The 25,964-nt window shown below is 43.0% G+C and overlaps 1 protein-coding gene and 1 pseudogene across 1 annotated transcript in view; one reads left to right on the top strand and one right to left on the bottom strand.

Annotated features, from left to right (window-relative positions):
- Epb41l4a (erythrocyte membrane protein band 4.1 like 4A) overlaps positions 1-25,964 on the top strand; it is a 207,517-nt gene that overhangs the window by 159,169 nt on the left and 22,384 nt on the right. The window contains 5 exon segments of the mRNA XM_048331405.1: positions 13,428-13,518; positions 15,875-15,958; positions 17,323-17,436; positions 24,735-24,782; positions 25,767-25,844. Of these exon segments, the coding sequence (XP_048187362.1) occupies positions 13,428-13,518; positions 15,875-15,958; positions 17,323-17,436; positions 24,735-24,782; positions 25,767-25,844 (415 nt within the window).
- On the bottom strand, positions 2,001-11,870 carry LOC125340167 (annotated as a pseudogene).

Genomic DNA, 25,964 nt, shown 5'->3' with positions numbered 1-25,964 from the left:
GCTGCCTGTTGCTTGCAGATGGGAGGGGCTATTTTAATAGCACTTCTGTCTTGAGGCATTGCTAACATGAAAAAATAAAATAAATGAACTTTAAAGGTGTGTATAGTTTTGTCTTTGATTCCTGTGTGAACGTCCCTGTAGTGTATTACCTGCTTGTACTTTTAGAAGTCAGCAGTGGGACTTGGCTTCACCTTGGTTGGTTATTTGCTGCTTGGCTTTTTTTTTTTTTTCAGTAGAGGGCCTTGTATCTTCTTGGCTTGCATGCTCAGCTGATTGTCTTCCACTTGAACCATGCCACCAGCCCAGATTTATGCTGGTTAATTGGAGAATAACCTTAATGGTCTTTTCTGCCAGTGCTAGCCTATAATTTCTCTCCTCAGCCTCAGTCTCCTGAGTAGCTTACAAGCACGAGCCACTTATGTCTGGCTTGGGCTCATCATTCTTGATGCTGTGCCTTTATATTACTGACAAGTTAAACAGGTGCTTCTGTTTTCCTGCCTTGCTCCCTTCCGTTTTCTCAGGCCCAGTTTGGAGGGTGTGTCTGGCAGCTGTCTGAGATTCTACTTGGAAGCCATTCTTGGGCAGATGGCACCTGAGATTCCACTCCTTTGTTTTAGAATCAGACAGGATTTATTGTGGTTGCGATGCCAGCGTTTTGTTTGGACTTTGAGGAAACTTGGAGTTCCGTGCCTCTGCTTGTCTTACCTACTGGTATCAATAAGGACAGTGTTTGGGGTTCCCAGAGCTCAGGTTATTTTGGTAGGTGTGGTGTGGGAAGAGAAGGTGAGGCCAGGGAGAAGCATCTGTTCACTGTGGAGGCGGTGCCTGCTTGACACTTGGAATACTGTGCTAGGCGCAGCCTGGGACACCGAGCCCAGAAGTGGGAGGGGACAGCCCTCTAACTACGGCCTCTCCTGGAGTAAGAATGGTCTGTCCCATGAACGCTGCAGTCAGATTCCTTCTTCAGAAAAGCTGAATGGAGTGTGGCTGCTGAGACACTCAGCGACGCCGAGCCAAGCATTGGGGCTGCCGTGACCTACGGTACCTGGTACAGGTGCACCCTAACACAGAGAAGCTGGTTTGCAGAGAAACGGAAATGGAGTCAAATCACTGAGAGAAACATGCAGGGACCACACAGCTTTGAGAAGAGAAGAAACAGGAGACCTCATGTCCGTAAGTCCTGCTCTGTGAGATCCTGAAGTGGCTTTGCCATCAGTAGCTTTCTTTGTTTTCCCTCCCCCTTTCCCACCTTTCGTTTGTAAGTTACCTTCAAGTAGTTGTACAAAGGGGTGTCAATTCTAGCGCACTGTGTCTAGATCAATGTCCCCCATCTCTCCCAACCCCACCCGTCCCCTTAGGTGACATCTTCACATATATACACTGAATATTATGACTGCATTCTCCCGCCCTTCCTTTCTCCAGTCACCCTACCCCTTTGCCTCCCCACTCACCAACAACACGTTTAAAGCTTCCTGGTGTTCATTTTGTTAAACTCTGAGTGAGTTGTTGGAAAGAGTTGCAGCATCGCAAACCTCCTCTGCTTATACCATAATTTAGACAGTATGTTTACATATATGTTAGCTTTAAATTATAAACATGTATGAACACACTTATACAAGGCCATGTGCATATGTACATCAACCCCTTTCTAATCTCAGTTTCATTGCTGGGTGTAATTCTTTCAATAGCCTCAAGAGGAAGATGCTATCTTTTTTTTTTAAACCAATGCAAAACCTGGAAGACTTGTTCAAGAAACATCAAGTACTTGCTCAAGTTTGCATAGATAGTAAGAGCAAGGCCAGATCCGAGCCTAGGTCTTAGGAATGCTGGAGCACACGTTTGGAAAGGAAATACAAAATGAAAATGTGAAGTCTGGAAGTATTTGAAAATATATATCCTGCCCCTCCACCACTGTGTGATGTCTTTTGTTTTTTTATGCAAGCCTTTTTATTTATCAAAAAGGTTCTTCCTTTGCTAGCTACGTATAGACCTCTTGCATCCTAAGCACACACACGCAGCTTCCTCTTCTGATTTAGCTTTCTGACCCTGGGCTGTGCCTTCCGCACTTCCATGATGAATTTCTGCTCCTCGGTCCTGTCTTGGACACGCTGGCACACATGGAACCACCCTAGGCCCTGCTGACGTGGTGTTTTGCGTTAGACAATCGCACGAGGACTTTAGGTCTCACAGCACGAACCCCCCGGAGTCGGCCTGGGCACACACCGCATGCAGATTTGGGTGCTTTCCCCACCTTTTTGGTGTAAAGCTAAACAATTCTGTTGCCAGGGGTTCGGAACAGCCTGGTTTTGTCAGAGGCTGTGTTGTAGGAAAGCCTAGGGCGGTATGTCAATCACTGGACCGTTTTGTTGATGTCCTTTAGACACTGTCCCCAGAAGAGAGGGGAAAGTGAAACCGAGGTCAAAGGGCAAATGCAAATCTGTGTGATTTCTTTACTTGAGTAGATCTAGCTGGTTTCAGCAGGTATTTTTTTGTTTTTGGTTTTTTTGTGTGGGTCCTGGGGCTTGAACCCAGCCTGGGTGGTGGTCTTGAGCCACAACACCACTGCCAGCTTTCTCTACGTAGTTTGTTGATGATCAAGAGTCTCTCAGGCTTTCTGGCCTGGACTGACTCTGAACCACCATCCTCAGGCCTCAGCCTCCTGAGTAGCCAGGATTACGGGCATGAACTACCAGTGGCTGGCCAGCAAGTAGAAGCCGGGTAGCTTGTTCTAACCAACCCATTATTAAAAGGCCAGGTCTTAGTTTCTGGGACATTTTACCAAGCACACAAGGCAATAATGGTGGCAGTTGGTGGGGGGAACATTTAGTCAGGTGCAGGCGTCAGTTGGTGGCTCTCTTCTTTGTTGACATCCTCTTCTGACTGGAAATCGATACTTTCACTCTGTAAAGGATTTATTAATGGGTGGTAAATCAGGTTAGATTTTTCTCTGAAAAGTTAATATGTCTGCCCTTCTGGAGGGCGTTTAACATTCCAAGCATATCTCCTGAAATTAGAAAAGCTAGGAAAACTAAAGGCCTATTCTGTGTTCAAGCTAAAGTCTTCGCTTTAATGAATTACTGTAGTGATCCCTTTCTCCTTGTTCAGCACAATTTATTGGGCATCTTTTTGGAAAAGACTATTTTATGGAGCACAAAAAAAAAATTGAATGGAACTCAACCTCTAATCTCCAGGAGCTTAATTATTATATAAGTATAACACCCTGAGTTCAAGCCCCAGGACTGGCAAAAAAACAAAACAAAAACTATGTTGTCATCATGCAAAAAAGTTATTAATACCTTTTCAGCATCACTTCATGATAAAAGCTTTGAACGTATGAGATATAGAGGAATATATCTCAACGTAATCCAGGTCCTTATAATAAGCCAACAACCAACATTAGACTGGATAGGAGAAAACTGAACATTTTTTCTCTAAGATCTGGAATAAGACAAGTTTTTCCACTTTGACCATTTTTACCTAAACTTGTACTGGAAGTTATAGCCAGAGAAGTCAGGCAAGAGAATAAATAAAGGGATCCGAGTTGGAAAAGAAGTTAAATTTCATTGTTTGCTGGTGACATTATTTTATTTATAGAAAACCTTAAAGAATCTACCATAAAGGCTATTATAACTAATAAATGAACTCAGAAAAATTGTAGGATGTAAAAATCACCATATAAAGATCAGTGTTTCTGTGAATTATCTAAATTAGAAATGAAGGAAAAAGTCTGATTTACAGTTGCTAATAAAGAAAGTTAACCAGGAATCTATTTAACCAAAAAGGTGAAATATCTCTACAACAAAAATTAGAAACCAATAAAGAAGGAAATTGAAGATTGAAAAAAAAAAGGAAAAACATCTAAGTTCATAGATTGGAAGAATCAGTGTATTGAAATATACCACTCAAACCTAAAGAGATTTGGATGATACATTATTATAGCATACTTAGTAGATTCAGTACAATTCTTAGCAAAATGTCAGTGATACTCTTGCAGTATCCTGGCTGCCCAGGACTCCCACCCACGACAAGAAAGTCACCAGCACCCCGTCAATCGGGCCAGGAGTCTTTATTGAGCTGTGCACAGCCTCTGCTCTCCACCATGGAGATGGTAAGGAACAGCCCTGAGCCACCGCAGGGCTGGGTTGTTAAAGGCAGAAGCTCTGCGTTCTACAGCAGGTGGTCACGTAGCACTGACACAGGGGGTCAATGCAGGGGGCAGAGCAAGTCACCAATGGGTTAAGCGAGCCGTTTACAGAGGCAGAATTTTGAGGTCAGGCTGACCTATTATCAACTTTATTTTAACAATTGCTACCATGTTCCCCTAATACCAACTGAGCAAGCATGAGTGGTCTAAAACAGTCCGGTACTCAATCATAAAGGAACCAACCTGGCAGTCGCCATGGCATTTCTGTAACTACTACTATAGTTGCTACCTAGACACAGAGAGGAACAAGGGCTACACATAGTTTTAAATGTCAGACTACCAGGAACTAGTCACTAGGAACTAGCATGGAGTCACCAAAATGGAGTTATAGAAGCTAAGAGTAAACTCTTAAGACAGTGAAATTCTACAAACCCTATTGTTTCTAGGAACTTGGGGGGCCGGGGTGGGGGGCTACACTTTTCCTTGGTTTTTAAACTAAAACTAAGAAAAATCTTAAAAGTCATATAGAGCCACGGCCCTCTAGTCCCCCCTACCCCCATAACCAAAGCCATCTTGAGCGAAAAGAATATAGTTGACTTTAAAATATACTGTAATGCAGTGTCTTTGAAGCTCTGGGTCCAGTCCCCAGCACTGCAAGGGGGAGGTCACATGAAAGGATGGGAGGGAGGGTGGGAGTGAGGGAGGGAGGGAGGGAGGGAGGGAGGGAGGGAGGAAGGGAAGAGGAAGGAAGGAAAGAAAGAAGGAAAAAACAAAACAAAGCAACTCTCAGCCTGCTGTTGGTAGGAAACAGACCCACAGACCAATGGAACAGAATGGAGCCTAGAACTGAACTTATGCATTTACCATAAACTAACTTTTCACAAAGGTGCTAGGAACACATATTGGGGAAATGACAATCTTTTCAGCAAATAGTGCTGGGAAAATTGGATAGCTACATACAGAAAAATGAAATTAGAACCCTACCTACCTCTCACTTGTTTAAAAACAATTTAGCATATAGTAAAGACATAAATATAAGACATAAAACAATGAAACTACTATAAGAAAATAAGTGAAATGCTTCAAAGCAGTGGAATGGGCCATTTTCTTTAATAAGACTCTAAGAGGACAGGAAACAATAGAAAAAAATCTTTAAATGGGATTACAACAAACTAAAAAGTTTCTGTGAAAGATGATAGAAGGCCAAGGCTTCCCTGGGCAAACGTGTAATACCTCACATGACAAACAAAAGGAAAAAGGATTGGAAGCATAGCTAGAGCCCTTGAGTAGACAGACCTTCAGTTAAAACTTGAGTGCCACCTATAATATAAACCAAACAACAAGAAAACCAGTCAAGATAAGTCCTGATGAGAATGTGTGTGAAAAATGGAACTCTTGGCACTGTTGGTGAGAATGTAAATTAGGACTGTCATTAAGGAAAACAATCCATACATTAAACATAAAACTGCCATACGATTGAATCCTCTCCTGGGCGTACATATGCATACAAAGGAAAGGAAAGCAGTATGTCAGAGATACATCTGCATATCGGTGTTCACTGCTGTGTTATTTGCAACAGCAGGTAATGGGAACAGCCTTTATCACCCGCTGATGAATGGGTAGAGAAAACATGTCCCGTATACCTGATGAAATACTCACTTGCCCATAAAATATAACTATATCCTGTCATTTACAACAATATGGATGGAACTGGAGATGATTTAAGTTTTAGATAAGGTAGACATAGACAGTAGCACATGATCTCATTCCTGTGGAGTCTAAGAACACTGACTTTATTGCAGTTGAGAATGGTGTGGTGGTTACAGGACCTGCAGGTGGTTACAGGAAAGCAGAGGGGAGGGAGGGATGGGGGAAGGTTGGTCAGTAGATACCAAGGTACGATTAGAAGGTGTAAGTTCTGGTATGTTGTTGTACAGGGGGATGACTATAGATAACAGTCAGGTACTTTACATTGAGGAAGCTACAAGAGAGAGTTTTGAAGACATAGATATATTTAAGCTGATTAAATATTATACAATACCTTCAGTGAAATACCACAAGTTACCCGTTGGTAGTTCAATTTTTGTGAAAGTAATTTTAAAAAAAACTTTAAAGCATAAATCATACTAGGGATAAACTTTTACGAGGGAAGTAGAACTGGCGTGCAAATAGAAAGGAGAAAGAGCGATAATGTGAGCATTGTTAATCCACATGCTCCATGTGTTTAATTGCTATCATACTTTATTATATTGGGTACATTTAATAGTTCTATTTTAAAATGTACATATCCACTATGTGGTACAAATTACATTTTTGTTAGTATTTACTTTTGATGAAAACTGTGAGTTCTTGTGTATACACACTGTGGTCTATAGTTTTTCAAAACTCTACTGAATTGATTACTTGCATGAAAATTAAAGCCCACTGAATTACATACTCCTTTAATGTACCTAAACAAGAAACAGTAAAAGATTTCCCAGATTTCCTTTAAGCCTTTCAAAAGCTCATTTCCATTTACTTTATATACTGTTACAGTTGCAGCAAATTAAAATCTCTAAAGCAACAAGAATTCAGCACTCTCAGAAACAGATGCACGTTTAGGTCAGGTATAGATTCTCCTGCCCCAGACAAAATGTGATTTTTAGGAGAAGGTGACCAGGAAGGTTTAATTGCTCTGAATTGTGTGGCTCTGTTAGGTGTTAGGGGAATTAATAAGGAGATGTTAGCAGGACAAGATGTACTGTGTTCTCTTGTTAGCCTCAAGAAGACTCTCCCAATGTGTTCTCTTATTATCCAAGTGCCTCAGGACACTTCCTGACTCCAGCCAGTCTCACAAACAGCAGGCGCAAGAGAGTCTGAAGATAGTCATCCTCGGCCTCATACCCTCACAATCCTCCAGCACTGGTGTAAATTGCAAGTGAGTCTGGAAGGCATGGAGTCTACTCTCTGAGTACCTAGGAGAGTGGGCAGATAAGATAGATGCCTTCTCAGACTCACAAGTTCCCTGAGCCTACAATTGTAACCCACAGAGTGTCTGTGGCCACCTCAATGTGGTACCTCTGGAGCTCTGGCAGAAGAATAAGGAAGAAATGTCTCCGTATCAACCCAGCTCACATTTCCATTGGTCATGTTCATAGTGGTCTAGAGAGTGCCAGGTAAGGAAGAGAAGTTAGAAGTGGATTAGCTTAGGAAGAGATTTTTGTACATAGATGTATTTTTCCTAGCACCCCTCCCATCTTCATAATCTACCTTTCAGTGTGTTAGCCACGTGGCGTAGTTGATCTTGCAGTTAACATGTAGCCAAGAATTCTTTTGACAATCTGTAAGGAAGTTAACTGTACTTACAATAGCTCTCTTGGGATCGTGAAGATAGAAACAGGGATCCGGCACTTCCTAGGCATTTGATCTTTAAATAATTAGCTACTGGATGTAGAAAAATTTTTATTTTCCTTATTAGGTGTTTTAAAATTTGGTTTTGTTTTATAATTTAATGTTACATATAAAATGTCCATGAAGATTTGTAAGGTTCCTCCTGGCTATTTTTCTGCTAGACCCTAACTTGTGCCCTATTTGTTTTATCTCTGCCTTTTCCTCATACACTCAGTTGAAAATTAGTGAAAACAAAGCAAAGTGACTTTGTGTTACCAGTGTGAGAAATAAAGCTCAAATACATTTCGAGTTTATTAGCTTATTGCTGACTCATGAATTGCACGTTTCCTTAGGTAAGGTATACCCAATTAGACAATCAGTTGGCTAGCTTTTATTGAAGCCTAACAATATATATTTTGTTATTAGTAGTAATAATTTGCTTTGATTATTTGGTTGGGCTTTGTGCTATGGTTATTTGTCTTTTAAAAAAATGGAGACTGGGAATGTGACTTAGTGGTAGAGTGATTGCCTAGCATACATGAAGCCCTGGGTTCCATTCCTCAGTACCACATAAGCAGAAAAAAGAAAAAAAAAGAAAGCCAGAAATGGCGCTGTGGCTAAAGTGGTAGTGTGCTAGACCTTGAGCAGAAGAAGCTCAGGGACAGGACTCAGGTCCTGAATCCCAGGACTGCCCCCCCAAAAAACATTGGGATAGTGGTACTGTGGTTTGAACTCAGGGCACTCTACCACCCGAGCAATACCTCCATCAGTGGTTATCTGTCTTCGTCGTCGTAGTCATCATCATCATTACTTTGTCAGTCCTGGGGCTTGAACTCAGGGTCTGGGCACTATCTTTGAGCCTTTGTTTTTTCCCTCAAGGCTAGCACTCTACCACTTGAGCCACAGCGCCACTTCTGGCTTTTTCTGTGTATGTGGTGCCAAGTAATCAAACCCGGGGCTTCGTGCATGCTAGGCCACACTCCAGCCCTGCTTAATTATTATTTTAAAAGTTTTTCTAAGAAAAAATATTAAGAGAAAATAAAATATGATTAAGTGGAAATGTTGCCCAATAGCAGAACACATGCATGAGTCCCTGGGTTTGATCCCCAGCACTAGAAAAAAAAATACATATGAAGGTTTTTAACAAAGAAACCAATAATACATCACAAACTTACCTTACTCAGTAGTTTTGTGTCCTTTTACTACATATCAAAGTATTCTCAACTTTTTAGTGTCACCCATTCATGTTCTGGTCCCACTCTGTAAATTAATATCCATGACAGCATTTTAGTAACATCAAAGATTTTATTTAAGTTGACAGTTTGCAAGTAGAGTTATGAATTTTATATGATTCCTACTACTTCAATGCAAAGTGGTTTTGTAATTGAAAATGCATGTATACGCATCATCAAATCTTGATGTCACAGGATGGCTTTTAAGGATTTTCCCCAAATCAAGTAGCTAAACAGATCTTGGGGAAATTAATTCTGTGTCTGACAGCTTCTGCTCCTGGACTGAAGGCATGGGTCACTTAACATGCAGGTGCTCAAGTGTACACAGAGCCTTAGCAGACATAAGCCTGGCAGTGTTTGATGCATACAAGTTGCAAACATTTGGACATACTTTGTTGAAAGGGAACAAAGAGACCCCGGAACTCTGGACTTGGCATTGAGCATGGTCTGGACTAGAGGGGCTCAACTTCAGCTCTAGTGTCTACTAGTCCAAAAATATATCATAGACTGGGGGTCAGTTCAGATCATTTTTTAAAATGCCAATTCCTGTATACATTTGCCCTTCCAGGTATGACAAGATCCTTCGTCCTTTTGATGTGCACAATATGTAAAGTGAACCAGCCTTCTTGACATATCCTAGCCTTGCTGAATTGATCAGCATGGTGGTATGGCAAACTCTCACTGACTAGAATTCATTAGGAAAATTAGAGTTACCATTATTTTATCTAAAGTAGCATAAAGATTTACTTAGAAACCATAGTATCCATAGGTCAATGGCAGATCTTTGTTGCTGATATTCTGTAGCTGTGATTAAAATTAGTGTGCTGTGGCAAAGGCTGCCTTCAAAGTCCTAAGCAGAGGGCCTGGCTTTGAGTCCTCCTGACCTGTCTCTCATTCTACAAAATACAGGTGTTTGGTGTGTGTGTGTGTGTGTGTGTGTGTGTCCGAGAGATTACTCGGAACACTTGTTACACATGATATCATCATCCTGAGTTTTCCTTTCCGGGAGAAAACACATCTTTTCTAAGAATACATTTTGGTTGACTAGGTCTCCTCCTCTGTGGGCAGCTAGGGGACGCACAGTGATGTGTCCTTTATTTTAATATTAAAGCCACATTATATTTTACAGTTTTGAATTTAATGATTTTCTTGGCTATAATATAAGTAATTTTGAAAATGTGTGTGTCCAGGTATGTTTGGTGAGGAAGAGCATTTTAGCTTTGCTTAAAAGGTAAAGAATTACCTAGGTTGATTTGTGACATGAAGAAAGTTTCTCAATGTCTTAATTCTTGAGGTGACTGATGGTTAAATAACAGTTGAATTTAGAATTAATTTTTAAACTGTTTATGTATTTATATTCTTTTTTGCTCGTCTGTTGTAAGTTATAATGAAAAAGAATGAAGAGAAAAACGATTTCTGTAACTTGAAAATATCTTCTGGAGAAGTATCCACCTGAAACTCTGTTTACACTGGTCAGCAATTTTCATTTAATACTTGGCCTCCCTTCTCCTTGTCTTTAAAATGATGCTATTTTTTTGTGGCATATAATAAATGAAGACATACAGATAATGTTGTAAGTGCTCCTGGTAAGTTAGTGCTTGGGTTTTCCCCCAGGTTGTCTTGTTTTCCAAGTGAGGCTTAAAAAACCCAGCTCTCTCTGGGTCACATAGTTATGGATTCAGTAGGGGAGTACATATAACCAGATTTTCCAGTTCACATAAATAGACCATACACAGATATGGTAAAGTGTAGTTTGCAATTCTGAATATGAATTAGGTTATCTTACTGATAATAATTATCTCACTGTGTACATCAGTTATATGATGTTATGCTCATAAATTGGTCCTGATAGTCAAGCAACTTATTTTCATAGTCTAGCCATGCTGCTTGCCCTTGTCTGGGGGGGCGGGCGGGGGGAAGAGAGAGAAAGAGATAGATAGACAGGCAGACAGAGAAAATGCATATGGACTTTTTCTTCTGAAATTCTTTTGGAAAACCATCTACCCAGAATATCAAGAAAGTATGATTGGGATGTTGTGAATAACCAAATAATGGATTCTTGAAGAAAATTCATACATGTTATTTATAATAATAATAAAGTTTTCTTTCAGTAATTCATAATTATCTAGTTATATATTAAACAATGGAAGTCATGATTGGAAGGAAACTAGGTAAAAGTTGTCACGCAGCCTCACTTTGCCTAAAGTGATTGGTTGTTAAGAAGATCTGTCTACAGTGATGCTGGGGCTTGAACTCAGAACCTTGAGTACTTGCTTGCCTTTTTCTGCACAAGGCTGGGCACTCTACCCTTTGAGTCACACCTTTACTTCTGGCTTTTTGCTGGTTAATTGGAGATAAGAATCTCTTGACGTTTTCTGCCTGGGCTGGCTTTGAATCGTGATTCTCAGATCTCACCCTCCTGAGTAGCTAGGATGACAGGCGTGAGCTGCCAGTGCCTGGCCTGGTGTACTTCTTTATCATTCCTGGATTCAGGATGTTGGTACTGGCTCCAGCATGAGCTCACCTGTAGCGCCACACTTACCTCAGATACACCGTTTCATATCAGGATTCCAAAATAAGAACCCAGTTCAGAGTGAACCATGTTAAACTCCTTAAAACAATGTATTTGTAGCACTTATTTGAAACCGCTATTTGTTTTCTCTGCCTAAAACATAGTTACTAATAAGGTTAATCTTCCTTGATGGTTAGCCAGGCATATCCCCAAACTGCCTTGGGGGGAACTTGGCAACTTTGGGGGTGCTCAGACACTCTCTTGAGTATCAGTCTTGGTTGCCCTGGAGAGAAGGGGTTCGGGTTCTTCTAATTCAAGCGCTTGAAGGTTGTCTTCATTTTCCATTGATTTCCCTTGTCCTCTGAAGAGATCCTGTGTCCCAAGTGCCCTTTCATTTGTCTGGCTTTGTGCTGATGGTAGGTGAGGGAGGCCTAGGTGGCCGAGGGAAAGTGCGCTTCCTGTGGTGAGTAGGGGCTGAACCTCTGGACCCGAACGGCTCTGTTTCAAAGCTGGTCCCAACATTCATCACTCTGGGGGCCATCTGGATTCTAAGTGTCTTTAGAAGTGGAGTGATACCAGCGTCTGCTTTGTAAGATTGCTGTGAGGACGACATGCTGAGGAGCGCTTGGGATAATACCCGACACCGCGTGCTCCATCAGTGGTAGCACTCGTGAAGCTGCTGCGTCTCCTCAGGACTCAAACCCCAGCCATCCGTGAGGAGCGTGCCCTGGCACAAGGACTGAATTGCAGGCACAGCCCCGCAGGAAGCAGCTCTGAGGAAGACACCCTGCGGGACCTCCCGACTCGTGGGCCTTCGTCCATGCAGGCCGATTCCCCTGTTCATCCAGACTGCCTCCTCGCAGAGTGAGGTGCGTGCACACCGGGGAAGAACCATCGTGGGAGCCCATACATCTTGCTCCCCCAGGTTTAGCTGCCTCTGCCCAGACCTCAGAGATCCCGACCTCCCGGGCAGGCCTGTATCTTTGTTTCCATCACCACATCCTTCATCCTGTCCGCTGGGGGCGCGCCCTCTGCTGGCCCAGCTGGCACGCGTGCAAATCGGCCCAACAAGCTTTTCAGAACTGTGTTAGATTTTTTAGGCATGTTTTCATAAAAACACATTTGGAAATTTTTTTTGTATGTGAATGATCTATAGCTTCACATTATTAATTGAGATAATTTCATGTTGGAGAGGTATTTTTTTTTTGTTTGTTTGAGTTGATTTTGAGTGAGGTCTGGGAGAAACGCAGCACAGTTATCAAGACCTGGTGGAGATGGGAGGGAGGAACTAGGAGAGGGGAAGGGCCGGGAAGACACCGTACGAAAGGAAGTATACTCATTACCTGACCCGCGAAATGGTAATCTCTCTGTGTATCATCTTTATAATAATAAGAGAAAGAAAGTTTAAAAAGAAATAAACTGGAGTTAGAAAATTTTCAAAAAAAAGAGGAAGAACCGGCTATTATGTTTTATATTCCAATATATGGTACTAGATATCTTAGAGTCTTAATTTAACAGACTAAAGTAATATCAACTGATGTGAGGTCTTAGAGTCTCAAAAGATGATAAACCCCTGGGTTATTGTTATGTTCAGGGTATGATACATGTCAGAAAGTGTTCCTCAGATTTATTGGGTGGCCTGTTATTTATTTGGAGTTGATGAAATGTGGTGCAAAGCCCCTCAAAGTGTGCATTAAAATAATTCTTCTCGGCTAGGAATGTGGCTTAGCGGTAGAGTGCTTGCCTAGCATGTATGAAGCCCTGGGTTCGATTCCTCAGCACCATGTAAACAGAAAAGGCCAGAAGTGGTGCTGTGGCTCAAGTGGCAGAGTGCTAGCCTTGAGCAAAAAGAAGCCAGGGACAGTGCTCAAGCCCCATGACTGTCAAAAATAAATAAATAAATGAATATAAATAAATATAATAATAAATTCTCTGTCCTGATGTGGTGGTATATTCCTATAATCCCAGGGCTTGGGAGGCTGAGACAGGAGGATTGCAAGTTAGAGACCAGTCTGAGCTACATGGCAACACCTTGTCTCAACTCCCTCTAATAATAGTAGTAGTAGTAATAATAATAACCACAACAGCACTAATTATTCTGTTTCTTTGTGTTTTCCTTCTTGGCATTCCTTTCTCTCTTCCATCTTTCCTTTCTCCTCTTGGTTACTAGGATCAAACAGTATCAACCAGATAACTGTAAATCGGGAAAATGGGGAGAATGAAGGAACAACTAAAATTATTGCACCTTCACCAGTGAAAAGGTGAGTATAGCTAACTGAAGGTGTATACAATTAACTGCATGCTGTCATAGCTACATCCCGTTGATGAGGTAAGAATCCATTCTACTTTGAGAGTCAACAAATACTTTTGACCCAGGGGTTCCATCAGGACCTTACCCCTCTTGGTGAAGAATGCACTTTTCCTGTCAGAGCGTAGTGAACTCAGAGACCCTCTGTGGTCTGAATTATTAACAGCAAAGCTTTTTAAAATGGCATGACATAATGGATTGACTTGGAGGGACTCATGAAGTAAAGTAGATGATAGTTGTGTTTAATGCACTTGGTTCATTACAGTGGTGCACTGAACTATGGCCCCAGAGAGAGCATTCATGGCATTTAGAAGCATCTGAGCCTCAGAACTAAGGGGTTATGTATGTAATGTATGAAGAATTGTCATGGTCCTCTCCGTCAGTTTTCCCAGCCACAACCCCCACGGAAAAACTTTCCTTTAATATATTACTTGCATCGCTCCCCTGAAAGATCAGCCTTGTTCTCTGTTAAGACACTGTCAGAGTTGTTTCCCCCATCTCCAGTTATACTCATGAAACAGCATTATAGACGTATAATGAGCAGCTTTCATGAGCTCACCCTTCCCTGTAGAGGTTGCCTCACAGGCATCATGGAGAAATCTTATGCAATCAGAAATACGTGACCTGTGAAGACCTCTTAGATCATCTGCTGGGTCTTTTATTAACAAATAATGGTGCCTTGGACTGTAGCTACTTTCATAACTAGTTTATAATTCCGTCACAAGATAATTTTGTGAGGCGTGGATTCTCAGAACTGCAATGTTTTTCCTAGGTTTGTGTTTCTTTTTGCGTACATTTTCTTGTCGAGGGGATTCTTTTTACAGATTATGTTTTGGAGGAACATAGCTTCTTTATGTTTGAAGAGGCTTTGATTTACCAGGGGGTTGTGGTAGATGCAGCTTCATCTGCATGTGCAGGGAATGCTTATAGTGTAGCCAACATAAGAACGGTAATCTTCCAGGAAATTCAGCCTCTTAAAACATGCAGAAGGAGTTCAGTCTCCTTTGTGACTTCTTGCTGTGGATAATACTGACACCCGAAGGGCTAAATGGCTTAGGAAGAGAGTGCACTCAATGGGCCACCAGAATTTCATTATTCTTTAACATCCATTTACTCCACTTTTCACCTTCCTGTTCCTTTTCTCAGTCTCCCCTTTTCTGCTCTTTTGATTTATGAAATACTCACACTGTGGAATATTTTTATTCAATCTCTACTATGTTTATTACTTTCCCCCCTTTTCCAAAGCTTTTACTTTAGGAATTTGATCTTTAGAAGTTTTCTTAAACTTTATTAAAATAGTATATATTTATATATATATATATATATATATATATATATATATAACATATCCACTGTCTACTAAGACTATAAGGCATATTCCTGTAACTTTTAGAGCGTATGTTAAGTCTCGTGTGTGTGTGTGTGTGTGTGTGTGTGTGTGTTTCTAGTATGCTAGGATACAAGTTCATTTCTTTTATTGTTCTTTGTTTTTGAAATGACCTTGTTATTTTCCCTTTCTCTCTCACTTTGTTGGCTGTCATTAAGCACCACTACAGCTATATGGTAGGACAGATATACGGCAAATACATTAGAAAGCCAGAAAACAAGTAATTAGAAAAGGTAATTTTTCTGCAGCTAAGATTTCCTGAAGAAGTGATACCTGCCCCCTCCCCCCCCAAGTCCATTCCTCTGTCCCCGTGTAGTTCTAAAACAATTTGTAGGGATTAAATAACAACTCAGTTATATTTACATTCTTGGGACAGAAAGATGATACTAGGTCAGGAAATAGCGTCTGAAAGTCATTCTGATCCAGGAGGATAAAGCCACGGTGGAGCGGAAGCTAGGGAAAGGTCAGTTTGGGTTGTCTGGACCTAGGTAGAGCTGACCCAGTTCCAGTGGTTCAGACCCAAGTCTAGAGCAGAGAGTCTTTAACTACTGTTGTAAGAAGAAGCCAGGTTTCCTTTCTACTCAGCTTCTTTTCTTGGCTCTCTGCTTGTCTTTGCTTCTTATCCTGAGGTGAACTGTTTTGAAAGCTTTTTAACCATTGATGGACTTGGCAGCTGCTGACTTAAAGCAATAGAATCATGAGGAATAGGACCAAAGGAAGTTGCTGGAGAAATATATACTTTAAGCCGCCGGTTCTTACTTCTTTTTTGTTTTGAATGAGACACAGATGTAAACAAGTAAATAAACGTGTGTGTACATTTTAACATTTGTTAAAGAATTTTACTAAAGAGATCAGTATATGAATTAATGTCTTTTATTTTCTGGTTAATTTACTTTTCATTTCTTTTTCTTTATTATTAAAGCTTTAAGAAAGCAAAGAATGAAAACAGCCCTGATACCCAAAGAAGCAAATCTCATGCCCCGTGGGAAGAAAATGGCCCCCCGAGGTAAAGGGACTCCTTGTCTTCAGAAAGGAGACTCCTAACCAAGAGTTCGCATTACAGCTTACTGAATACAGAAATTCCACTGTGATGTGGCTGGTAACAGCAGACTCCTCAACCGGCTAGACGGGGGGCAGATGCCCAGGTGGAAATCGATATCGGGTCTCTCTTCTTTCTTTTTTTGTTTGGTTTGGTTTATTTTGATGATAGTGGGGATTGGGCTCGGAGCCTCGCACTTGTGAGGCAGGCACTTGAGATTGGGCCACGCTTGCAACCCCTTTTTGACCTGGTTATTTTTGAGGTAAGGTCATTTAGTGCCTGGGCTGTGATCTTCCTCCCTGTGCTCCCCCGTCTTGCTGGGGGGGGGGGGGGGACGTTTGCACCACTGTGTCCAGCTGTCTGTCTACTTTCTCTGCAGCTAGGATGACAGGCCCGTGCCACCACAGCCAGCCAGCCATTGGGTGTGAACTTGTATGCACAGTCTAACCTTGAACCATGCTCCCCCAGTCTCTGCCTCCCAAATAGCTAGGATTACAGGCTTGAGCGACTGTGCATGGCTAATAATATGGTGGGGGTGTGGGGTTTTTTTTGTTGTTGTTGTTGGTCGTTGGGCTTGAACTCAGAGCCTCGGTGCTGTCCTGAGCTTTTTGCAGTCGAAGCTAGTGCTCCACCACTTTGAGCCACAGCTCAAAGAGATAAAATCTCACAGACTTTCCTGTTCAGGCTAGCTTTGAACTGTGATTCTTAGCTCTCAGTCTCCAGAGTATTTTTTTTTTTTTTTTTGCCAGTCCTGGGCCTTGGACTCAGGGCCTGAGCACTGTCCCTGGCTTCTTTTTGCTCAAGGCTAGCACTCTACCTCTTGAGCCACAGCGCCACTTCTGGCCTTTTCTGTTTATGTGGTGCTGAGGAATCGAACCCAGGGCTTCATGCATGCTAGGCCAGCACTGTACCGCTAAGCCACAGTCCCAGCCCCCTAATCTTTTTTGTTTTTTTGTTTTTTTTTTTTTTTGGCCAGTCCTGGGCCTTGGACTCAGGGCCTGAGCACTGTCCCTGGCTTCTTCCCGCTCAAGGCTAGCACTCTGCCACTTGAGCCACAGCGCCGCTTCTGGCCGTTTTCTGTATATGTGGTACTGGGGAATCGAACCTAGGGCCTCGTGTATATGAGGCAGGCACTCTTGCCACTAGGCTATATCCCCAGCCCCCCCTAATCTTTTTTAACATGTAACGTTCCCCTTGAAAGGCCACAGTGATGGTCGTAGAGTGAAGTAATGCCTTTCTGCAAGGTGACGTGTCCATGATAATTTCTCCCATCTCCTAGTTCTTGTAGAGATGTGTAAGTTGACATGTCGACCGTCGCTCTTTTTCTCCAGTGGACTCTACAGTTCTCCCAGTGACCGCACTAAATCACCCAAGTTCCCCTATGCTCGTCGCCGGAACCCCTCCTGTGGAAGTGACAACGACTCCGTGCAGCCGGTGGGGCGACGGTAAGTGGCACACAGCTCCGGTTCCGGGTCCCGATGGAAGCTTGGGTTCCCAGACGCGCGTTTACCCGAGGAAGGCCTTCTAACGCCATCTCTGCTGTCTACTTCAGAAAGCTGGGCATAAGGAATTTCAAGATAAAGTGGGCGAGGGGTTCTGAGGAGAGAAACCACAGGCCAGAAGCTGCTCCTGCTGAGCCCGGGCTGCTGCCGGCGTGGCGTGGGCACCGCTGCCGTGCCCGCGCAGATGCGGAGCTGGGCTCCTCTCACTGCCACTGCCCAGGTGCCGGCACTGTGGGGACAGCCATGGAACCTCCATTCTTCCAGAAACATAACTGCCTCCCCTTCTCTCCCGCCCTAACCAGAACGCACTTCTAACCTGAATGCAGCCGGCAGGGGAATCTAGGTGGAAACAATGTTTAGGCTTTCACTTGCAGCAACAGAGAAGATTGTAATGAGTCAGTAGGGCGCTGCTTCCCGTGGAAAAACCCTTAGTCTTTTATAGATAAGAAAACAGGCGGATGGAGATGACAGCCACTTTCACATCTTGGATTCAAATCCAAACCTGTAGATCTGAAAAAACACAAGGGAATAAACTCCAATTTAAATAAGGCTCTGCTCTTTCGCCCTAACTGAGCTGTCTTCCGGGGAAACCAAGAACTCATTCAACCTTGGCAACACCCAAGACTAAAACAGCACCGCTGTGAAATGCTTCAAAGAACAGCGTGTGTGCGTGTGTGTATGTGCGTGTGTGCGTTGTGCGTGTGTGCGTGTGTCTGTTGAGGTATAGGTAGTGGAGATGGTAACATATTAAGGACTTCACCCATGATTGTTAAGGACTTAACATTATTATTGTTAGATGTGTAGATGGTTGGATGGATAGTTCCTTGATTACTAGTGTAATTTGTTAGTTCTCCCTAAGTACAATTATTGCACCTGTCAAGCAGATAATCATTTTTATTTTAATGCATTTGAATTTGAAGTTATCAGTCTGTGCTAAAACATATCCACATTTACTCTCCCCCAATTGATTGCTTCAGATTGTTAGGAGCATTATACATGCCCTCATCTAGGCTGAATAACATCGATGCCGACATGCATTTTTGCCTGGTATCGTGTGAAACAGGAGGCATCGTTTGTGGAGAGTGGATACAGTGCCATCCATCAGTGGCGCAGTTCGGGGGAAGAGGGCTTAAATTTGCCGTGAAGAGTCTCTTATCTGCCTGAGTGGCCCCAGCGCCCCTGGCTGCTCTCCAGGCCACTTCAAAGTCTCTTTTGGGGTGTGTTCATTTTGAGGAGACCAGCCATTACTGCATGTTGGCATAGAGAGCTAAAGTGCATGATTCTTCATCTCTTTCCACTGTTAATGTCCTATAAATGTCCCTGCCCCTGTCATCTTCTTTCATCTTCACACACACTCACTGTGCCCATGGCACAAATCCCTGTGCTGCTGGATTCACTCTGACATTTGAAATGGAGATTTGTCAACCATGTGGAAAAATCTCAGGGACTTAACATTTAATAATGGGAGGTTGTGTTTTGCTCTAGATGCCAGGGTGAACATGTTTTGGAAAGATACCATGACTTCTTGCTTTGTAGTTGTTTGTTGTGAGACGGATGTAAGCTATCAAATCCTGGCTGTGTCTACAACGGTGGTCCTTAACCTTTTGAGTGTCGGCACCCTCTGAGATTCTGATAAGATGTTGGGTTCAGTTCCTAGGAGAAAAGGTGTGTATTTAAATATGCATAAATATTGGCATATAATTTTCAGTGGCTTGTTTAGACATTTCTATTCCAGGAAAAGAAAAGTGGTGTAATTTTTGGCAGTGCAAGTGTATCTTTACCCCTCATCTTCCATCTTTTAATTTCAAAAAAATTATTGAGTATCTTTCTGTGTGCCAGACAGTTAAAAAAAGAACAACAAACACTAGACAAAGTTCCTGTCCTGCAGAAGCTTACAGGGATAAATATATAAACCACACAAATATATGTGCAATCATGACTTTGGTGGTATATGAAAATGAGTTAGTTATATGGCGCTTGGCGGAATTTATAGGAACCTCTATTGAAACCTATGCACGCACGAAAGTACACATTTATGAGAGCTTGATGAATTTACTTACTGAACTCCTGTACAACCAGTACTGTTAGAGGAAGTTTGCTAAGTTGCTTAATGAAGAAGGGTAGCAAAGGTTTCCTGAGGGGAGTCAGTGAGCTGGGATAAAGAAGATGCTAGGAGAGAGCAAGGAACATCTATGAAAAGGTGAGGGGAGAGGGGAAGAAATACATTTTTCAAAAAAGGTCAGTAGTTCTCATCTTCTGAGACTTGACAGAAATGTGTTAGAAATAAGCCCAGAGAGAAAGGTAGGCCAGACATAGACCTTACAGCCCACTTGGGCCTTGTTTAGGAACTTGGTTCTTAAACCAATAGTTCTTACAAGGAAATAAAATGATATGACTCCGTTTGTGTTTGTAACAGTGACCTTTTTTGTACTGTGGAGGAAATGGCATTAGAACTTGACATAGTAGTACAAACCTGGAGTGTAAGCCGAGCCGGGCCATGTGTTTGACATTAGCCTGGGTTACATAATAGGACCCTCTCTCAAAAGAAAAATTAAACAACCCCCCTCCCCCAAAACAACCCAAAGAAAATAGGATGGAGAATGGGAGTTTGGACAAGGTGGTGATGTAGGGACATAGAAAATGAATGGTTTGAGGGCCTTTAGGAGGAGAATCACTGTATGGGACCCAAACCATGGGATTAGCATGAGGGATGGAGATTGTGGACCCAAGGGGCTGGGAATATGGCCTTGTGGAAGAGTGCTCGCCTCGTATACATGAAGCCCTGGGTTCGATTCCTCAGCACCACATATATAGAAAACGGCCAGAAGTGGTGCTGTGGCTCAAGTGATAAGAGTGCTAGCCTTGATCTAAAAGAAGCCAGGGACAGTGCTCAGACCCAGAGTTCATGACTGGCAAAAAAAAAAAGAGAGAGAGAGAGAGAGAGAGAGAGAGAGAGAATCCAAGACTGTGTAATTTCAGGAATTCAGATGTAATGCATGAAAATAAAACCACCAAGACATTGTAGGCTTGAAAGGATAATTGTGAGTTTAGTTTTTGATCTATCGGATTTGTGGTATTGATGAGAAGTCTTAAGTACAAGATTTTCAGGAGTTATTGAAGTATAAATCCAGAGCTAGATTAACTGTGGACTGAAATACCAATCATCAGTATCAATTAACACTAAAGATATTAATTTCGACATGTAATAGAGAGGAAGCTATTTAGATAGATGATATAAAGACAAAGCCAATGGCAGATCTGTAAGAAACTCCATCATTTTGTGGCTTCGTTCAGGGGACTGGCTGGTAAAGGAGGAGGCAAAGATACTTTGGTCATAGGAAAAAACAGAGTGAAAATCTTCTTTCCATCTGGATCCTTCCTCTCTGCCTCTTTTTATTGAAATTTTATTTTTGATTCTTCTTTCTTCACTCCCAGAATGCTAGAATCCAGGCTTTTATCTTATCTCCTAGGCATGAGACTAAAAAATCATTCTGTAGGATGGAGAGGTAGATGAGAAAAGGCCTACAGAAAGTAACTTTCAAAGAATCTTACCACAAGGGGTTGAGACTACCCCAAAGAACACTGAAGCTATCAGGCAGCATGCACTGCTCCACCTGTCAGGTTCCGGTCTCTTTAGTGTCTAGAGCTGGAGAGAGCCACGAAAGCCTGGACTCCAGGGCAGCTTCTGTCTTCAAAGACAGGGACTGAAACAAACAAATGGGGTTCAGGGAAGGGGAGGAATCTCACAGGAAAGCAGAGAAAACACACACACACACACACACACATACACAATTGCCAACAAGTATTATCTTTAGAAAAATGAAAAATACTATATCCGTGAATTTCTATAAGAAGGTAACAGCGAATGTGAGTTCTTAGACTTTATAGTAGTGTGACTGAACTTAAGATGAAGTGAAGGGACTCTTCCCAGGGGAAAAAAGCAAAACAAAACAGTTTTATTTGCAGATAAGAGTTCAATAAAATTAGCGAACCTATATATTAAACATTAAATTGATGGAATTTCTAAGAAAGAATAGAGAACATACAAAGCAAGAGAGTATGAAGTAGAAAATATAGGAAACAGAGCATTAAATAGCCCATACCTGAAGGATAGGACTTTATAAACAGAAAACAACCCCCAGAGAATTTGGCATAATAGACTGAAAAATTTGATTCATACCAAGATACACTATCATTTAAGTTTCAAAATGCAGATTAAGAGGCAATTTAGAGAATTTGAGAGGAGAAGAGGAGATGGGAGAGAAAAAAGTTCATGCACAAGTATTCCTGAGAAGTCAGAATGACATTGGGCTGCTTACCAGCTAGCTCTATGATAATAAAACACGTCAAAGGCAAGGAAGATGCTGCTTTGAAAATCCTGAAAGATTGTAATCTTTGATTCTATGCCCAGGTAAATTGTGATTGCCCACATAGAATAAAATGTTTACAGAAATTCCAGGTTTCAAAAATATACCTACCATTGCAAATCTCAGTTGTCATACCTGCGGGCATGGTCCATTATAATCCACGCACACGTCAGATGGGGTGAAGTGCTGGCTCTTTGACAGGGTGAGATCAGGAAGAGGGTGGAATCCATTCCATGCATACACAAGAAACGCCTTCTCAATCCGTGGCGGAGATGGGGGAGTGCTGGGGCAGTAGCTGTGTGGGAGGGCTGAGGTCTGATGAACAGTGGTTCCAGCCAGTCTGGAAAACAAACAGACAAAAACTTGGAGAGACTGTATTTCGGTGCCCGTCCTGGGGTTGGAACTCAGGACTTGAGTGCTGTCCCTGAGCTTTTACGCTCAAGGATAGTATTCCACCACTTGAGCCACAGCTCTACTTCTGGATTTTAGCTCCTTAATTGGAGATAAGAGTCTCACAGACTTTGCTGTTCAGGCTGGCTTTGAACCCCAATCCTCAGACCTCAGCCTCCTGAGTCACTAGGATTCCATGAAGTAGCACGAGCCGTGAGTGCACAGCAGTAATGTCATGTAGGCTGTGGGGATAGCGACTAGGCCATGGGCATAGCTCCATGGTAAAGCACTTGTCCAGCAAGCAAGAGACCCTTGCACTACAAAAGAACATGCATGGTCACATCCAGAAAAAGATGGTTAAAAACCTGGAAATACAGGATCCATCATACAAAGAAGAGAATTCCCCAGATCATGGTGCAGGGAGTCTATGAAGACAATCTCTGTGTGCACCGGTGCCGAGGAGCAGGCCCTCCAGTGTGAGCAGAAGAGCCGAGGGCGCAGGAAGGGGACACATGGAATCTGAAGTTACCCTTGGGTCCATTCAGTTCACATCAGGAGTTGGGCAGCTCCCAGAGAGTGTGGATGAGGAATTACTGATAAGCAAAGGAAACTAAGCAAGTGATTTATCCACAGAAAACTAGAAAACCATCCTCCCTCAGAAAATGAAAAACGTATTCAAGAATGGAACTATATTCCTAAAACACTATATAGATACTTCTTGTAACTATTTATATGATCATATAGATAGTAAGGGTTACCCAAAATTTTGATGTTAGGACAAGGGCTACCTATCAGTGTTGCAGTATTAGATACAAGTGTATTGAGAAAACGGGAGGATATAAGCAGTGATTATCCCTTAACGCTACTTGGCATTAAGGAGCCATGCTCACCCCGGGAGACTGGTGGCAAGAACATGGCGCAGGCTGCTTAGACCTCAGGTTTGGGCTTTGAAAGAAAGGAAAGAGGCAGCAGAAGATGGGGGATAGGTGGAGGAATCATAGATGTGTGCTTAGTTAGATAAGATGAGGCGAGAATGATTTTAAAGAGAATAGTTAGTGAGGGTATCGAGCAGACACAGGGATGGGGCTCACACAGCACAGGCAGAGGGGCTGACCCCCCCGCCCCCCCCCGTCAGGATGGGTCCGTAAATAACAGGAGGGTGTCTGTGAATCGTTATTTTTGGTAGCAGGAAGATGAAAGAGTTCCGGCCCGTGGCTCCTTTGGAAGGAGAAAGCAAGGTCACAGGCCAAAGCAGGGCAGGCTTGGCTGGAGGGATGCGCGTGGAAGCTTCGCCACGCTCTGCGGAGGCGGGGAGGAAGGAGGAGGGTGCTGAGGGTCCCAGTGTGAACTCGAGGCGGATCTAACGCGCTCTGGTGTAGCCCCTCACCGCCTTGCGCCGCCAGCTACTTGGGGCTGGCCTAGAACACCAGGAGAGTTGTAGTCACCATGTATGGTGTTTTGTCAAAAAGATGGGATGAGATACAGAGTCGAAACAAGTGTTTGAAACGACAGACGAGAAAAATCGGAGTGAGGAGGACAAGGAAGAAAGGTAAAGAGCTGGAGAAGGCGGAAGGCAGGCCAGTAGCTATCCCTGTTGGAGTTAAAAGCAGGATGAAATGAAAACAGTTGAGTAAGCAGCGATTTACACAGCTTCCATTGTTGAGTGCTTACAGTGACCTCATTCTACTCATTTGAGATGCCTGCGTTCCTTGGCCCTTCATAACACCCATTTATGGAAGGTTCTGTGGAAATGGAGTAACTAAGTAGAGAACTGAGTTATCAGGGGAGGCGATGGGATTCACGTTGCGTGTGTCTGGCTTCAGAGCCGGCACTGCACAAGATGCCTCCACTGGCACAGTGGGAAGGTCAATAGGAAGGAGGGGAGGTTGCGGTGAGAGAATGACGTGTCTGGAGCTGGCTACTGATGGTAAAGTCCAAAGAGTGACCATGATGGTGTTGAGTGGTAGTGGAAGAGGTTATCAGAGAGGAGATAAAAGTGCTTCGAGACCAAGGGATGGGGCCGCCAGCGGGGGCATCCGTTAGAAATTGTCCTGGAGGACTGCAGACCAGGAAATTGCCCTGTTGCTGGACAAAAGGAACAACATACCTATTGTGCACTGTTGCTTGCAGACTGGTGGCCGCCTCGTCGAGTTTCTGGCTTCTCCAGACAAGTTGGTGGTGTCTTGTATTTCTGTTTGTAATACTGAGAGCTTCCGTGCTTCCATGTATGACTTAAACGTGTGCTCAGTGAACAGATACGGAACCGATACAAACTTGGCTTTGGCTTCTTCCTCTCCTTTGTGAGACAGGGTCTCGCCAGGAGGCCCGTGATTGCCTTGAACTTGGTTTGGAGTCCAGGCTAGTCTCAAACGATAGGTCCTCCCGCCTCCATCCAAGCACTGGAACTAGGCGCTGCCACGCTGGGCTGGGGTACTTTCTCGAGAATATTGTTTTTTCTTTAATGTTTTCTTTTGTTTTCTCTAGGAAAGCCCATAACAGTGGTGAAGACTCAGATCTAAAGCAAAGGAGGAGGTAAAAGCAAAACAAAACAAAAAGCAAAAAAACCCATAGGACAGCTAGCAAGATGGAGGGAGGACTAGCTGTAGTCAGAGTTAAGGAAAAGTAGGAATTGTTTTTTCTTTAATATGGTAGCTGGTTAGGGGATTATATTGTAAATCTTTTTTTTTCTAACTTAAACAGTTTTGGTTTCAATTAGTTCTCAGTTTTCCGTTCTGTTCCATCGTTGGGCACTGAGTCATTTCTCTTTTTCTGCTTGTAGCTGGCTCAGTTATCCCTTACTGTATGTGTTGTACGTTTCTGTTTCTAGAACAGGCTTTTGTTTGGTGGCGGGGAGCGTAGCTTGGTGTGTCACAAGAGGCTATGGTCAGAGGGCAGAGGAGCCTTTTCCTCTGATGTTGCCCTCTTGGGGAGTGTGGCTGGAGCCTTGGCCCGACCTGTCCGTATGGTCGATGTGGTCTCTCCACGTGGCTGGCGTAGGCTCTTCTTCCGGTGGGGGTGGGAGGGAGTGGCAGTGAGCAGGAGGGTTGGGGACCCTTCCTGAAGCTGTCAGAGCAGAGCGTCTGTCACAGCTCATTCCGTTGGTAAAGTGGGGCCCAGGACCCCTGCAGGTTCAAGGCAGAGGAACTCATCTCTCCGTGTAAGTGGTGATGGGAAGAGGGCCGTGTTTAGTCCACTTACGGAGCTCCTAGCTCTGCCATGTCTGAGTTTTGCTGGAAGTGATTGTTTCTCGTGGCTCTTTGGGGAGCACATTAGCCTTAATGTTTTCACCTTTCTTGGCCTTGCTGTTTCCCTGAGCTGTAGATTGAGTCACATGTCTGACTGAGTTCAGAAACAACTAACTGGGAGAGGGATAATGTAGCTCTTTATGTCTGGATTAGCAATTTTATTACAAAAATCACTTCTAAAGAACAAAATAAGTGTTTCTGAGGTGTTTTTGTTTTCTTTTTCATAAATATAGCTCATTTTCTCCCTTTTCTTTTCTCATTTTGCCTTCAGGTCACGCTCACGCTGTAACACAAGCAGTGGTAGTGAATCGGAAAATTCTAATAGAGAGCACCGGAAAAAGAGAAATAGGTAATATCTCGCTTTCGGGACTCACTTGAACTCTGAAGTTAGAAGCTGCCACTTCTAGTAGAAGTGGAGGGTCTCATTGGTGTCACAAAGGACTCTGACCCTATTTTAAAGCACTGGTGG

This window comes from Perognathus longimembris, chromosome 22 (genome assembly GCF_023159225.1).
Source record: "Perognathus longimembris pacificus isolate PPM17 chromosome 22, ASM2315922v1, whole genome shotgun sequence".
Taxonomy (NCBI): Eukaryota; Metazoa; Chordata; class Mammalia; order Rodentia; family Heteromyidae; genus Perognathus; species Perognathus longimembris.
The sequence above is the reverse complement of the archived record's forward strand: the minus strand, read 5'-3'. Positions and strand labels throughout refer to the sequence as shown.